The 17,500-nt window shown below is 35.3% G+C and overlaps 1 protein-coding gene across 9 annotated transcripts in view; it reads right to left on the reverse strand.

Moving 5' to 3' along the window:
• The window catches only part of LOC136825792 (5-hydroxytryptamine receptor 1-like), a 777,757-nt gene that overhangs the window by 60,391 nt on the left and 699,866 nt on the right, over window positions 1-17,500 (reverse strand). For 5 of the 9 annotated variants that reach the window (XM_067082723.1, XM_067082733.1, XM_067082768.1 and 2 more), the window contains exon 5: window positions 16,540-16,611. The exons of the other annotated variants lie outside the window; for them this stretch is intronic. In XM_067082723.1, the coding sequence (XP_066938824.1) occupies window positions 16,540-16,611 (72 nt within the window). The remainder of the gene's footprint in view (window positions 1-16,539; window positions 16,612-17,500) is intronic. 9 annotated transcript variants of the gene reach the window in all.

Consider the following 17,500-nt stretch of genomic DNA (forward strand, 5'->3'; position numbering starts at 1 on the left):
ATGTCTGTCTTCCTAATAATTTCTTCCTTTTTTCACAGACTTCCTGACGTTCCTCTCTTATCTGTTCGCCGTAGTTAATCCTAAATTTATTGAAAGAAGCTTCTTCTTACCAATTATTTCGATCCTGTTTAATGACTCCCTTATCCTACACTGATCTTTCCCAGAAACCGGCCGCGTACTTGAAAGCCTTTTGCCATTTCGCCCTCCAAATTCCACGAATTTTTCCTTCATTATTTCCTCCCTTCTGTAATGATATCACGAAAGTGTATCTTTTTCCTTAGCTGTTATACACGTGAGTACTTCCTCATCTTCACTTTCTCATCCTAATTTCGTTAGTATTCAATAGTTCCTGTCTTGATTGTCAGTCATATTGCGTTTCCCATAACAACTAAATATTATCGATGTTTCTTTCATAATGTTCTGTCCCTTACTATTTCATAAACTTTGCTTCGCCTTCTCCTGTTTCATTGCAGCCTCTCCCCTTTCCTATAAGAAGCGAAAGTATCATTAAATGCAATACCATTATTCTTCTTATCATCTCCCCTACCATATTTTTTTCAGACTCCTATTAACGCCTTGGTGTCTTTCATATTTTTTCCAGTCTCTCCCTCACCCACTATCTCCAGTGAGTTCTGTTCATCAAATCCCCATTTTTTATTCTCTTATTCTCTGTACCTCTCTTAAAGCTCATTATTTTTCCATCTTTCAATTAACTTGCCATCTCTCTCTCTCTCTCTCTCTCTCTCTCTCTCTCTCTCTCTCTCTCTCTCTCTCTCTCTCAGTGTAGTAGCATTCTTACGGGTCCAGTTCCCTTCAGTAATGTACTTTTATCTCTCTCTTTCTCTCGCTCTCTCTATTATTATTATTATTATTATTATTATTATTATTATTATTATTATTATTATTATAGTCTGAGGAAAGATATCTTGATCATTATTATAATCAAGAGTCTCTTACAGTTGTTTTATTCAGAAATGTTCATGATTCTACTATGACACTTAATTACTGTGAGTTTCGTGGGTGCTCATTTATGTCCTGGATAAACGGACGCTAATATATATATATATATATATATATATATATATATATATATATATATATATATATATATATATATATATGGTACTCACTGAATCAAACGATTTCCAAATATATAGAACACTTCGCAGTTTGATCCAAAGTATTGTTAATTGGATCTCTCTCTCTCTCTCTCTCTCTCTCTCTCTCTCTCTCTCTCTCTCTCTCTCTCTCTCTCCTTCTTGATCCAAACGCCATCTTCCTCGTTTGAACTCACATCGTCTACTCCTATCAATTCTTGTTTATCAGCCTTTCAATCGCATTCAGATTCTACTGTCACCTTCCCTAATGTGGTCAATAGCAAGTGCCATTATAATTTTTGTAGCCGTTTAAATTACCACTTCTTTAAGATATTTGTATATGTGCTTACGTTTTTATGGAAAAATATTTGCAAGTTTATGAACATACAAGTTACAATATACATAAATGTCTGAGCGTGTTACGTTTCAAATTTTGATAGACTTAAGTATATTATTCTCAGTGATATAATTATATATATATATATATATATATATATATATATATATATATATATATATATATATATATATTCATAAAGTATTCACATAAAATCACTGAGTAATAGCAAGTCTATTAGATTTGGAGACCATACACATTATGATATATACATATATATATATATATATATATATATATATATATGTATAATATATATATATATATATATATATATATATATATATTTGAAAGTCTTATAATGACACCATAAAAATATCTCTCTCACGAATTCCTTCTCGCCAAACCTTCTAAGGGTCTATATCATGCCAATTTCTCAGAATTTTATTCTATATCCGGGACTGAAGGGGCTTGATGGTGGGTCCTTAGAGGATTTTGTCCTAAAATATCCCGAAACATATCTTAAAAAAAAAAAAAAGATTAATTTCATTTGGCCATATTTGATGGCAGGGAATGAGAAAAATTTCGATAGTAAGTTGATGAGGACAGGTATAAAGGAGAACCAATTCGATTAACTTCGTTTTTACTCTTGTTTGGCCACGACTTATGTAAGATTCGATTATAGTTATTTTATTTGTTTTCATAGACAACTATATGGGTAATTAACCTTTAAGGACGTTTAATAAGAATTATTTTGGCAATTTAGTTCAAATGTCTCCTCATTGGTCGTAATATCCCTCGGTCTTACTTGTTTCATTACTTGCTTTAGTTAAATGTCTAATTTTTCCTGTTGTTCATTTTGTCTGTATTGCTGTACATAATGTAAATACACTTTTGTTAGTTATGAATCCTGTGTGTATTGATTCGTGGCTTTGCCTATTATAGATTATGGAACCTAGACACTAGATAACTTTGCAAACGACTGAAACCATGCTTCTGACAATAAAATCTCGTTTCATATTTAATATATTCTCATACAAAGCTAGCTTAGATTAGTTGGCGGCTTTTATTGGCATGAAAAATGGTATTAATGAAAACCTCTAACTAACGTGAACATCAAAGATGGTCGATATCTGAAGCATAGCAATATTGCGCCACCGTGAGACTTTCAAGAAACGCAATTCAAATTTACAGAAACATTTTATTTTTATGGAAGTGGAGTGTAATATTCAGTCTGCGCATGAGACAGAGATGATATTTTTCTTAATATCTGATACAACGCTCGACGTAACAGTTGGATATGTCTGTGACAGGGGAGTATTATGTGTTTCTGGATCCTATTTGTCAGCCCGTTATTAAACAGAAGTAAAATGTGATAATGAAGGGAGGATATTCCATTATCCGACATTCTCTCGCGTCTACAGTCTAGCGGAAGGAAATTCAATCCTAAATAAGTACCTGGTGGCAGTATGGGAATATTGGTGTTTGCATACATAGTGCGATGTCATAAGGAACATATTAGAGTAGCGTTATTCGTTGTGGATGTTGCCAAGTTACCTAAGTTCACACTTGAATGCAAGCTTGCATTTTGATGTTTTTATTTCCTCATGTTGCACTACACGAACTGATGCATTAATTTGCGCCAATTAAAATTTTTAATAAAGATAATTTATTTAGGCGAAAACGAGGTAGAATTCACTGCCACCATCGTCTTTCTACGCCTCAACAGCAGAACGACCTCCCTTACAAATACTGCTTTATTCACCTGCACCTGGCACACGGTTTCTCGCTACGTAAGTAACACCTGCCAGCCTAACTATATTTTTGTCATTGTCATCCAATCATTTTCAGACTCCCTGATCTCCTTCCACATAGGTTAATATTGAATTATATATATATATATATATATATATATATATATATATATATATATATGTACATATATATATATATATATATATATATATATATATATATATATATATATATATTTTTTTTTTTTTTTTTTTTTACAAAATTATGGATCTACCACAAATGGACATGGCATGACTGGACTGTCTAAAATTAATCCATGTTTCTGCACACGTTGTCTTATGTCTCATTAGCATTCAGCAACGTCACGTTATTCTTATTCATTTTAGCTATTTCGAGAATATATGTATAAAACCAGACACGCAAATTATTTATATATATATATATATATATATATATATATATATATATGTATATATATATATATATATATATATATATATATATATGTGTGTGTGTGTGTGTGTGTGTGTGTGTGTGTGTGTCTATGTATAAAATATATATATCTGTGTGTATTTATATATATATATATATATATATATATATATATATATATATATATATATATATATATATATATATATAAATATATGAATACATAATGAATACATATGTGGTCGATATTTGATGTTGTCATGTAACATTTCCTTCAATCATTGCTGAAGGCCAACGGGAAAATCACAAACTTTGGAAATAAAAGGTAATTCATTTAAATGCTTTATAACTTGGACGACTTTTGTATTTCTCTACATTAAACTAAGGTCTAAAGAACAGGTCTACACCTTGCATAGAAAACATGAACGTCTCTGCTCAGTGAGGCAACACTTGTAAAATGTTTGGAGATAACGTTGGATTTTATGAAGAAAAAGGTTTCTCTTTGCTCGTGATATTCATTTTTTATTTAATCTGTTTGTTATGGGCACTTATTATTATTGCAAAGGTCTTTTGAGTAAAAGGAAGCTCATGTAAAAGTTTTCTAATCACTCATAATTATGTAACCAAATCGATTTTATTTCTTTTGGTTTTGCATCTTATCAACTTAATATTCATTGTGTACATAAATTGCTAGTGCGCATGCATTCCGAATCTGGTTAAATCTTGGCTCTATGTGAATGGTTTCGTTTACCGTAATAAGTGATCAAATCTGGGCATTCTCTCCTGGTTTCCAGTGACTTGTTGGAAGATGTCTTGGTTTTCCAGGGGCTGCATACTTCTTTGCAAAGTCATTGTGGAATATGCCCAACATTTAGCAGGTTTGACGGATTCACAATTCAATAACGAACATGAAAATTTCTGTGTTAAGAGAGTCGCATGTTTCCTCTCCTTGACAGGAGTAGTATGTTTTTCAGTACCAAGAATGACGTTAGGTTACAACAGTCGAAGATTCTGTATGTCACTTTGAGTATTGGTCACAGGAAATAGGTTCCCTGGCCATAATTTTTTTAAATGACGTGGTTTCCACTCTGAAGGCCTGACAATATGTCTCGCTGTTTTCCATTATTGTCAAAAATAGTTTGCATAATGATTGTTTTCAATTCCTTTTCAGGATGCCCTCCACTATTATGTAGCCCTATTTGTTGTGGATTATCAGTTCCAGCGTTGTATATAGTTCCGTGTTGATGGATTTCCAGCCACTGGACTGAGAATTCGCTGTATTAAGTATTCAGAAATTTTGAAAAATTTGTAGGTTTACAGAGTATTGAAACTGGGTGGTGGCTTCTCTTTTGCAGCTGTGCTCATGGACAAAGCAAATGTTTTTGCCACACTTGTTTTCATTATGACATTATGAATCTGAGAACATAACTTTCACATGGGTAGTGCAGAATTTCTTGATACCTTATGATGGCGATGGTGATGGTGATGATGATGTTCCGTTAAAGAAGGCAAACCCCAAAGACATTGTTTTTGCATGTTCACCATTATTTACGAAAATGGTCTGTGATAGGTCGTCCATTAAGGTAGATGTGATGAATTCAACGAATTATTTTTTTTTTTTTCGTCAGCAGGACAGCTTATAAAGGAGGATCATTTTTACATTAACTTCAGAACACTCATGTTGCAGCTAATAAATTTAAATGTTTAATAAGAAGGCGAAAGAGATCCTAAAGGGAAATGTCGGTAGTCTTTTGCAACTTCGTTGTGAGTATCACGATCGCTCTATATCTATAAATGTAACAAGATTTGTAGATAGAATCCTGTGGTAAGGGGAATAAATAGGCCGAAGGGCCTTGTATTCCCACTTTTCTTTCTTCATGGCTTAAAATCATAAATATAACTACACAATATATATATGTATATATATTATATATTATATATATATATATATATATATATATATATATATATATATATATATGTGTGTGTGTGTGTGTGTGTGTTTGTGTATGTCTCGGTGTGTAAGAGCTTGCTTTCGAGGTTTATGGGCTTTAACTTTAAAATGTAAGCTTTCAACTCTCTCTCTCTCTCTCTCTCTCTCTCTCTCTCTCTCTCTCTGTTTGTAAGGTAACGGAGAGCTTCTTTCGCAAGGCCCTTTTTCCGAGAAGCAAAGATTTCCAATAATATCCAGCTTTTCGAGATCCTCGTCGTTTCGCCTTAACTTACGATTATTTTTCGAATTTCTGTATTTCTGGTATTCACGATTCTTAGTAGCACGGTGGACTAAGATGTTGGTAGTAGAATCATTGAAAGATTCAGTATGACATGTCGAAATTGGATTTGTATTGTCTCAAAAGCCTTTAATTAAAGTCAAGGTTGAGAAAGCATGGAAACAATGTTTAATTGGTGTCAGCGATGCATCTCTGCGCTCTTGGTAACACTGCAGTCGAACAGATGGCATATGTCTAGACAGTGCATTTGTAAGACTCGTTCGTTTTGCAGTGGATGTTGAGGTAGTGAATAATTGAATGGCCCTCCGGACGATCATGTCCTTGTCCGTTGAAAAAATAACAAACAGTGGTTCTTACTGATGGTTCGTAATGGTTCGGAGAAGAAGTCAATAACATACGCTGGGATCAATAACAGGCATATAAAAGTATAATTTCATGTTTGACTGTCACTTGTTGCGACAGCTGATGGACGAATGCATTACTTGAGGATTGCAGCTATATAGATGATGAAATAGTAAATTTTGCGCATGCGTTCATCGTGAACCATTTGTAAAGACGTGAGCGCGAGTGACTGTACCTGCCAGGTTGTCCATGGGAGGATCGTAATCTAAAGAGCAAGGCTTTTAGAGCTCAAATGGTCTGAATATACAGTTTTCCCTCTTTTGTTCAGAGAAGCTCCGGGAAGAAATCACGAGCTTCCCCATCGTGAAAAGCAGTAGCGGCTTTCAGCCTTTTAAGTTCTCGTCAGATTAAAATCTTCTTCAGTTACTCTGGAACGTGTCACGTTAAAAGGGCAAAGCATGACACCGTCCTTGAAATTAGTGATCACACAGAAGCCGTGGTTTTGATATTGGCGCATAATATTTAATAAGTGCTTTCATAGTTATTCAGTTATATACGTTGCTTCTGATTACGAAACTTTTGAGGATGCAAAGCAAGAGCGTTATATCCGTAGATCTTTGAGCTAATGATGATTTGGGATATGTAATGAAAGATATCAGATGTTAAAATATGTTGTTTAATATATATATATATATATATATATATATATATATATATATATATATATATATATATATATATACATACATATATATATACATATATATATATATATTATATATATATATTTATATAAATATGTAACAGTATATATATATGTATATGTATATATATATTTATATGAATATACTGTATATATATATATATATCTGAATAAATAAAGCTATTAGTAAATTTTGGGTACACAAAATTATAGGATTTTATTTATATAAATAAAAGATATGCATAGGCTACATACATACACGTGAACTCATACACACACACGTGCACACACACACACACACACACACACACACATATATATATATATATATATATATATATATATATATATATATATATATATATATACATATTAGTTGACTTCAACTTTTCTACTGCCCAGGAAAACTCTGAAGAACTCAGACAAAATTCCCTGCACCCCTTGTACTGACTGTCCCTTTTATCCAGGTATTGCTGTTCTGCCTGTCCCTTTTATCCAAATATTACTCTGCTGACTGTTCCATTTGTCCAGGTATTACTGTGGTGACTGTCTCTTTTATCCAGAAACTACTGTAGTAACTGTCCCTTTCATCCAAATATTACTTTGCTGACTGTCCCATTATACAGACATGACTGTGATGACTGTCTCATTTATCCAGATATTACTGTGTTGACTGTCCCTTTTACCCATGTATGACTGTACTGACTGTCCCATTTATACAGGTATTACTGTACTGATTGTCCCAATTATCCAGATATTTCTCCACCTATCCAAACGTTACTATGGTGACTGTCCGTCCCTTTTATCCTGGTATTACTCTGCTGACTTTCCCAATTATCCAGGTACTACTGTTCTGACCGTCCCTTTTATCCAGGTATTACTATGGTAACTGTCCTATTTACCCATTTATTACTGTGCTGACTCCCATTTATCCAGGTATTACTGTTTTGACTGTCCCTTTTACCCATGCAGTACTGTACTGACTGTCCCTTTTATCCAGACATTGCTGTGGTAGGTGTCCCTTTTATCCAGGTATTACTGTGGTGAGTGTCCCATTTATCCAGGTATTACTGTGCTGCCTGTCCCTTTTATCCAGGTATTACTATACTGACTGTCCCTTTTATCCAGGTATTACTGTGGTGATTGTCCATTTTATTCAGTCATTACTGTGGTGACTGTCTCCCATGTATTGCTGAGGTGACTGTCCCAATTATCCAGGCATTACTGTCCGTCTGTCCCATTTATCCAAATATTACTGAGCTGACTGTCCCTTTTATTGAGATATTTCAGTGGTTATTGGCCATTTTATCCAAATATTACTGTTGTGGCTGTCCCATTTATCCAGCTATTACTGTTCTGGCTGTCCCTTTTATCCAGGTAGTATTACTGTGGTGACTGTCCCATTTATCTAGGTATTACTGTACTGTCTGTCCCTTTTATCCTAAGATTACTGTGCTGACTGTCCCTTTTATCCAGGTCTTATTGTGCTGACTGTCCATTTTTCCAAATACTACTGTGGTGACTGTCTATTTTACTGTGGTGACTGTCCCCCAGGTTTTACAGTGCTGGCTGTCCCTTTTATCCAGGTATTATTGTTCTGACTGTCCCTTTTATGCAGGTATTAATGTTGTGGCCAGCCACTTTATCCAGATGTTAGTGTGGTGACTGTCCCATTTAACCCTTACTAAACCTAAACACACCCCCCACTGAACTGAAAAACACCCCCTCTAAACCTAAGTATACCCCCACACTAAACCTAAACACACCCCCTGCTAAACCTAAACACATCCCCACTAAACCTAAACACACATCCCCACTAAACCTAAACACACAGCCCCACTAAACCTAAATACAAACTTGGTACAGAATTATTACTCAAAGGAATGAAGAGCATTGGCAATAATATATTCCTACGGTATCAAGTACATGACATGAGGTATAACCTGTAAAGTTTATTTACCACACAAGTTACAAAGGGAAGGGGGGAAGGGGAATGTGTTACGGGTTTGAAACCTACCTTATTATCTAAGTTGGGTGAAATGATAGCCACATATCAAATTTTGTCTAGATCGGTCAAGCAGTTACCACATAAGTTACAAAGGGAAGTTGGAAGGGGGATGGGGAAGGGAAGGGGAAGTTAGTATGGGGTAGAAATCTACCCTGTTATCTTAATTGCGTCAAATGATGGCCAAGTGCCAAATTTTGTCTAGATCGGTCAAGCTGTTACCACTTAAGTTACAAAGGGAAGGAGAAGGGGGATGGGGATGGGTTACGTGTTTAAAATCTATCCTATTATCTAAGTTGGGTCAAATGATGAGCACATACCAAATTTTGTCTAGATCGGTCAAGTGGTTACCAATTAAGTTACAAAGGGAAGAGGGAAGGGGAAGGCGGTATGGTTTTGAAACCTACCCTGTTATCTAAGTTCGGCCATATGATGGCCACATGCCAAATTTTGTCTAGATCGGTCAAGCGGTTACCACAGAAGGAAGAGGGAAGGGAATTGGGGGAAGAGGAAAGGGTTACGTATTTGAAACCAACCCTATTATCTAAATTGGGTCAAATGATGGCCAGGGGCAAAATTTTGTCTAGATCGGTCGAGTGGTGCAGATTTCTGTAGCACAAAATATGGACAAACATACAAGTCACATACAATAATTCACTTATATATATATATATATATATATATATATATATATATATATATATATATATATATATATATATATATATATATTTTATACACACACACACGCACACGCACACACACACACACGCACGTGAAAGGGATGCGAGAGAGGACATTTTCTACCTCATTTAATTTCCATTCGGCAAAGCACTGAAATAGATGTCTTCCTCTTTTTGATTTGGGGGAAATTTAATTAATATCTGGGGGACAGGTACCCTGGTTGAAAAAGCTTAGACAATACAGTTTCAAAGTTGAGTTCAAAATATTTTACTCAGCAGTTTATTACTGAAGGTCATAAGGTTCGTATACACGTATAAGCCATACACACACACACACACACACAATACACACACATGTATATATATATATATATATATATATATATATATATATATATATATATATATATGTTAATTTTGTTAGTTTATATTTTTATTTCAAATATTAAGATATACTAATATATCAAGGAACGAACTCACTATACCATTGAAATAACTTACACCCAATGGGAATTACCTGATAGTTCTTCCTGCCCTGACCTGGGTTCGAACTCGTACCTGTTAGGGTTGGAAAGACGGTAACAGTGACCATAAGACCATAACCACTGAGCCATTGAAAGATATGTACATTGATTTAGGCTCTGCTGTACATACTCATTATTATTATTATTATTATTATTATTATTATTATTATTATTATTATTATTATTATTATTAAGTAGGTGAAACTTATTCATATGGAACAAGACCACAGGGGCCATTGACTTGAAATTCAAGCCTCCGAAGAATATGATGTTCATTAGGAAGAAGCAAGAAGAAGTGTGCTTGAAAATTACGAATAAGACACTAATATCTATTGTTTTCGGTTATTTTTACGTCACCAACTTCCCACCCCTCCTCATCCCCACTTCCTGTCGAGGCTGAACTTGGACTTAAAGGGCATCGGGAGTGTCACTGTTCATCTCAGCAAGCTCGAAAACTATGGGATTAGATACTAACCTTTGTTGTTTTGGTTATTTTCTTGCATAAGTTACCCCCTTCCCACCTTCAAACCCCCTTCCTATCAGGGGCTGAACCCACTTGAAGGGTTATTGAGGCTCACTATTCATCACACAGCAACTCTGAAAACTATGGATTAGACAAAAATCTGTAATTTTCAGTTATTTTTTCATATTACCCCCTTCCCACACCAACCCAATTTGGTGCCAGTGATGTCTTACCCACACAGTGTTCTTTTCGAGATAGTAAGTCATATGTATACCAAGTTTCGTTGAAATTGCTTGATGCATTTCAGAGTGTATGTGACACACATACATACATACATCCATTTATACATATATATACACACACACACACACACACACACACACACACACACACACACACACACATATATATATAGATATATATATATATATATATATATATATATATATACATATACATATATACAGTATATATATACACACACACAAACACGCACATACACAGCATCAATGACATGTATCAATCTGCTTGAAAAGAAGTACTGGGTGTATGGGGTAACAAGATGGAAATCTTGGATACAATAAAGAACAGGCAAATGTAAATGATAAATGCAGACAAATTTCGGTTATGCGATAAAGAACGCAAAGAATAATGTACTGAATGTTCATTTCTAAAGTTGAACAAAGATCAAAACGAGATACGAGAGGACATGTGGACACACAGGCTGATGATGTTAACAAAGCTATGTATTCAGGGCTTGGCAATGGTGTTAGAGTAGCCAGCAGAAATATTTATGAAATTATCCGTGGGTGAAAATATGCGGAAAATACCTGCTCAAAGAATGGATAAGTCAATATTAACACCAGAAGGAGAAGAAGAAAGATAATGATGATGGGAAAATTTTTGCGAGATCATGAATAAGAGATCTGAGGGCGACAATTTTATTAATATAATAAAAGTTGAAGGTGACCTAAATGTACTGATGAATGAATTCTCAGTTTTTAAAATGGAATTAGTAGTAAAGAACCTTATCCTGTGGAAAAAGCTTACTTATGATGGAATCATTACAGAGATGATTTTAGCTGAATCTGAAATGACAGTAGTACACTAATTAGACTGTTTTTCAGTCAATGGAATACAAAACCTGAACTTGGGAGTTGGAGGGCATAGTAGAGGCACCGTTTTAGCTTTTACATTACCTCTGTTCCCCTTCCCTTTCTTCCATCTTGCTGTCCAACCACTTCAACTCCCTGTTTTCAGCTTAGGCCCTGAATGGCTGAAAGTGCCTCAATGCTTGACTTTACAGCCAAATTCTCAGAAATCAGTCAGTCATTCATAGCAAAAGTACCAAAGAAAGGTGACCTGGCTGGATGTGGTAATAAGCAGGAGAAAGAAGTTAAAATGCTAAGAGATGAACAAGCGGACTGTAGAAAAGGCAGGATTTACACAAGTCAAATATTTGTGTTAAAACATGTTATGCAGCATTGTATGGAATATAAATTCTTCTGTTGGAGGGGTGGATATACTTTGTGCCTGGCAATGTTGTTGGCCTAACGTCTGACCTCCTACCCTGGCCACGGAGAATTAGAGGTGAATTTTATTTCTGGTGATAGAAATTCATTTCTAGTCATAATGTGGTTCGGATACCACAATAAGTTGTAGGTCTCGTTGCTAGGCAACCAGTTGGTTCTAGCCACGTAAAATAAATCTAACCTTCGCCAGCCCTAGAGAGTTGTTAATCAGCTCAGTGGTCTGGTTAAACTAAGATATACTTACTTGTATGGAATATAACAATAACCTTCTGATGGCTCGTGTTGATTATGAGGAAACAATTAACACATCCAGTATTATAGAAAGTTTTGCGTCACTTCGGATTTCCCGTTGAATATACAAAGTAGAAAAGGCCAAGCCTACTCAGTCACATAATTCAGTCAATCTATAAGGATAAACAGTTGAATTTTATGAGCCCTGGAGCATCCAAACATAAAGTTGCCAGTTGGAATGTGAGGGTACAACCCTACCCCCTGTGTCTCTCTCTCTCTCTCTCTCTCTCTCTCTCTCTCTCTCTCTCTCTCTCTCAACTCATGTTGAATGGAGTGTTCCTGTATATCAGTCTCCCAACCCACTAGGAGCAGTGTTTTAGTTTTGTACAGATTAATGGTATCAGTAATATTATCGTTGTTGGAAATTGTGATACCATAAGGAAATAGTCAAATGATTTCAGTTTGTTGCTTGTGAATAACAATGAGTGTTAATAATTTTAAAATCAGTGAATGATTCAAACATCTCGTAATGAATCCAGAATGTAATCACTACAAATATGCTGTAACTCCCTTCCCTCCCCTTTCTAAACGTCACGTATAAAGCCAGATCTAGTATAATGACTGCGAGCCTTCGGAGATTGCCAATGGAATTTGTTGGGAAACCGGATATTGGAGATGTAACCGCCCTAGAGGACAAACTGCCGTGAAGTTAACTAGAGCCAGATTTTCTTTCCTTTGGTTCCCGGTAGTCTTGTGGGTTGAGTTGGATTATATGGCATCTGGCTCCAGGTTGGTCTAATATGTTTTCTTGATTTCTTGGTATCTGTATTTCCATTGCGATTTTATTTTATTTTATTTTATTTTTTTTTTTGAGCAAATATACGATCTAGCTGATAATACTGGAATCTCATCTTATGATTTTAGCTTTACTATAAATTTTTCTTAGTATTTGTTTATTTTTTGCTGCCTTATATTATTTTGTTGATGCGAAATTTCCTTGATAACCAACCCGTTCAGCCTCAAGTTATAAAGACTAATTTGATTGTCTAAGTTAAATGATAACGTTGGCGAAGTTTTCTGCCATAAACGCACTTATTTACATTGAATTACTAGAGCATTAGGGAAAAAAATAGTCTTGCAAATACTGCTATGCTATTCTACTTGAATGTCTTGCATTGATATTGCTAAATATTTTTCATATGTCGAGGGATATTACTCGAGCATGATTATTACTACTACTACTACTACTACTACTACTACTGCTACTACTACTACTACTACTACTCTGTTTTTACAACTGGTGCGAATGCTTTTCTCAAAAGATATTATTTTACCAGAGATAATATTGATTTTATGTTTGTGTGGTATACGTAGGTGAAGAGAAATGGCTTGAACAAAGACTAATATATTGCTATTGTGTCCATTTAATATGCAGTCACGTGTATATGAAAGAACGAATTAAATTATTGTATGTCTTAGAGTATCAGAGAATATCTAAAAATAGTATCAGAGAATATCTAAAAATATAGTTTTAACATATATTTTTTTTTACTAATTGACTAAGAGAAATGATCAGGAAAGCAATAATTTATCTTGTCATGAAATACATTTTCGTTCAATAATTGACAGTTTTTCCTGAATTCACCGCGAAGCTTTTGAATTCATAAAATCTTTTTCGTTAATGCCTCTCTTTTTTTCTCTCCGCTCTTAAAATGCAAATGCCTCAGGAGGTTGGCTCTCCTATAACTATAAGATCTCTTCAATATCCTTCTGAGGAGATAACAGAGCCAAGAAGTCTTAGAACGCTTGGAAGATTAAAGAAATTGAGTAATTTTGTGCTCCTTGTTTTACGAACTTCTTTGGGATTTAGGGTATTTACTGGTACAGAAGTAACAGCCAATGAACTTTTTTTCAGTGATATAATAGCTGTGAAAGAAGAGTGGGTCAATTAATCTGTATAATACAGAAAGCAGAGAATTCCTCACCCAGAAAGTGAATGGTATGAAAGACAAGGTAGAGAACTTAATATTTAAGTTTCTGACTTGTGCGTGGTGTCTGTGGGATTATGAAGCCTGATGTGCACTAGAATCATAAGTGGAGAGCAAATAAATTCATGATAATGTCGAGAGCAGTACCCAAAGTAATGTCCATAGACTTGCAGATAGCTACCACATTATAAGGCCTTGGAATGAAACCAGTTTGACAAGAGGTGACCCATTTACTATAAGATATTCCCCCTAGAAGGAAAGTCGAGCACCACATAATTAAAGATACTGATTAGAAAAAGCACTGCCAGATTTTTAGATGTTGGCTAAGCCAATGCATACAACTGTGTACATGTGTTTAAAAGTAACCCTATGCCTAAGAGCTTGAAGTTCTAAATTCTTAATCATTTCTGTGACAACAGAGTATGGTTTCAACAATTGGAACAAAAACTAGTGCTCCAACTGATGAAACAAAGCAAATATTTGTCTTGAAATTCATGGATAATGTCTGGATCCGCTTATAGCATCACACAAGATTAAATATTGTTCAGAATGAGGTTTTGAGGTCTTCAGTGTAAAAGTTTATGGTACAGGAATAGGAGATCCCATTGTTTATGATGGAAACAGTTAGGGGCAATAGAAAAAAGTTATTAATAAGCACGAAATGACAAAGAAAAAAGGCTGCAAAGAAAGATATACCCAGCTGTTACAACATAAATAAAACAACCAGCTAAGAAAGGTAACATGACTTTTAAATTAAAGAGTAAACGCGTCAATAGAGACTTCTGCCAAACTCCCCAAAATTTCTGATAGAATTCACTGATCAGTAAGTTTTATAAGATCAGTTTTCAGTATTACAAGCAAAAGCAGTATGACGGTAGTGGAAGTGGAACACAAAGTTATGGGAAAGGTCATGTGAATGCCTGGAAAAATTAAGGTAGGATGCTCGAAGACAAGTTTCCCCGGTCTTTGAAGCCTGTACACTGAAATCATGGGGGAAATGCAAAGGAATAAAACTCTGTTTGGCATAGATCTTGAACTGAGAGTCATGGACAGTCAAACAAAGCGTCTGATGGGGAAACTAATAGAACACAAAAGGAGTGGTATACTTCTCCTCCATTCAGACAATACCTCAGGATTATAGGCTGTCACAGGTAAGAAGGTTAACAGGTTGAACTCTTTCATTACCATAGAAGGGCATGAGTAAAACCTATGAGAGAAGGTGTTGTAGTGGATGCAACAACAACAGTACTGTGGTCAAAAGACCATGAAGGAAACGAAGTCACGAAAGGGTTAAGTGTATCAAAATGGCCAGGCATAATTTAAAAAAAAACAGGAAGTCTCATGAAAGGTGCTGATGATACTAAATAAGATATTGGGAATACTTTGCTGAACTTCAGCTTCTAGCATGCATTGAGACGTTTGCCTTCAACTGCATCATAATGGTAAACGCCCTTTCCTTAATACTTAAACACAGCAAAGACTGTGGATTCAAGCTGGAACATATTTTCTTTCCAGTTTAGTAATGAATCATAAGATGTTTCATGTGTGGAAAATTTAAGCTGGAAATAAAAGTCTAGTTAATGGCATAGATCATTGTTCACTGTGAATATGAGTGTGCTGCTGCTTCATCTAAAGACCTATCGTAAAACTGATCCGCGAAAAACAAAAAGATTCAAATGGGACATAAGATTTTGTGTTTATTTAAATTTTAGAGTTATTTGGGTTCTTGTGTCTCTGAAGGACGGTAGCCTTGCTTTAGTTTTAGAACATGCCTAATGTCATCTAATGGATGAAATTAAAAAGCAGACGGACGTATACTGTGCTTCATTTTCCATACTGTAGGTTCCACAACATTTTCTTTTCCTGCGTGTATACGGGGATCTAAAATCGCATATTGATATTTCGATCCGTATCATCAATAATCTTTCATTTCTCTTTTGTGTTTTTGTTTTATTTTTTTCGATTTATTTATTATTTCAGTAACTCACTGTGATCTATAGTAGGTTATTTGGATTGTATCGATGGCCACAGTTGTAAAAAGTGCAAAAGAGATAAATAACTAAACAAAACCATAAGGCCATTACTCACCACTGAGGCCTCACCAAGATGCAAGCAAACCTGTGAATTAAATATTAAGGAAAAATGTGCTCAGATATAAAGAAAACCAGGTGCATATTCTCCCTCCACCATTACAACGATTCTGTCAATCTACTTACGTTCTGTCACGGCAAGCATCAAGACTCCTATAGGGCGTCTTAGGTACCAACAGCAGTCGGGAGCGCCAAGTCCTGTGGATCGTTAAGGATTCGATATTGACAAAAATGATTTGACTTTGAAATGAGAGGCTTTTCTACATCTTTTTCTTTCATCTTCCTATTGGGTTTTAGATAACGAGTAGTTTTCCCTCTCACCTAAAGTATGTGTGAGCGTGTGTAAGTTTGTGTATATAATTTCATCATGCAAAAGTCTGTGTAACTGAAGTATTTAGCCATTATTACGTGGTGAGTAAGAAGTAGGAAAGGTGGGGATTAGCTACTTTTTAAGAGATGGGGAGGAATGTGGCAATGATAGTTTAGATTACATATTGGCATAGGGTCTAAAAGGGTTAAGGTCGACACAAAAGGATGTAAAGTTTTAATGAAACATATTCATATCTAAGAGTTTGTGTTTTATTGATAATACCTGAATAATATTTGGTATATGTTTTAGTTTATATTAGTATGCATGTTATTTAATGACAGATGAAGTTTAGAGTTTCCTGTGATGGTATGGTAAGTATGAATTTTTGCCACTGAAGACCTTCCGTGAAATTTTACAGGCGCACATTCACTCGCTCTCATGGCCGCTTGCACCAGACCTCTCCACTTTCCCCTACTGAGTGCCGCATATCTTCAGTTCTTCTCAGGATCCTCCACCAGTTCTCTTAGATCTCCTAACACGTTATCTTTTCATCTCATCCTCGGTCTCCCCACTGGTCTTCTCCCTTCTGCTGGTCCTTCCACAACCACTTTAGGCATTCTGCCCCCTTCCATTCTAACCACATGTCCTGCCCAACGTATCGTCAGCGATCTTGCACAGTCTGTTATTAGCGGTTGGCTGGTTAAATCTCTTACTACTTCGTTGTGTACAGGTGCACATTATTTTTGCAAATTTATAAGATGTATCTTTTTCGCAGTA

The sequence above is a fragment of the Macrobrachium rosenbergii genome, chromosome 3 (assembly GCF_040412425.1).
Source record: "Macrobrachium rosenbergii isolate ZJJX-2024 chromosome 3, ASM4041242v1, whole genome shotgun sequence".
In the NCBI taxonomy this organism is placed as follows: domain Eukaryota; kingdom Metazoa; phylum Arthropoda; class Malacostraca; order Decapoda; family Palaemonidae; genus Macrobrachium; species Macrobrachium rosenbergii.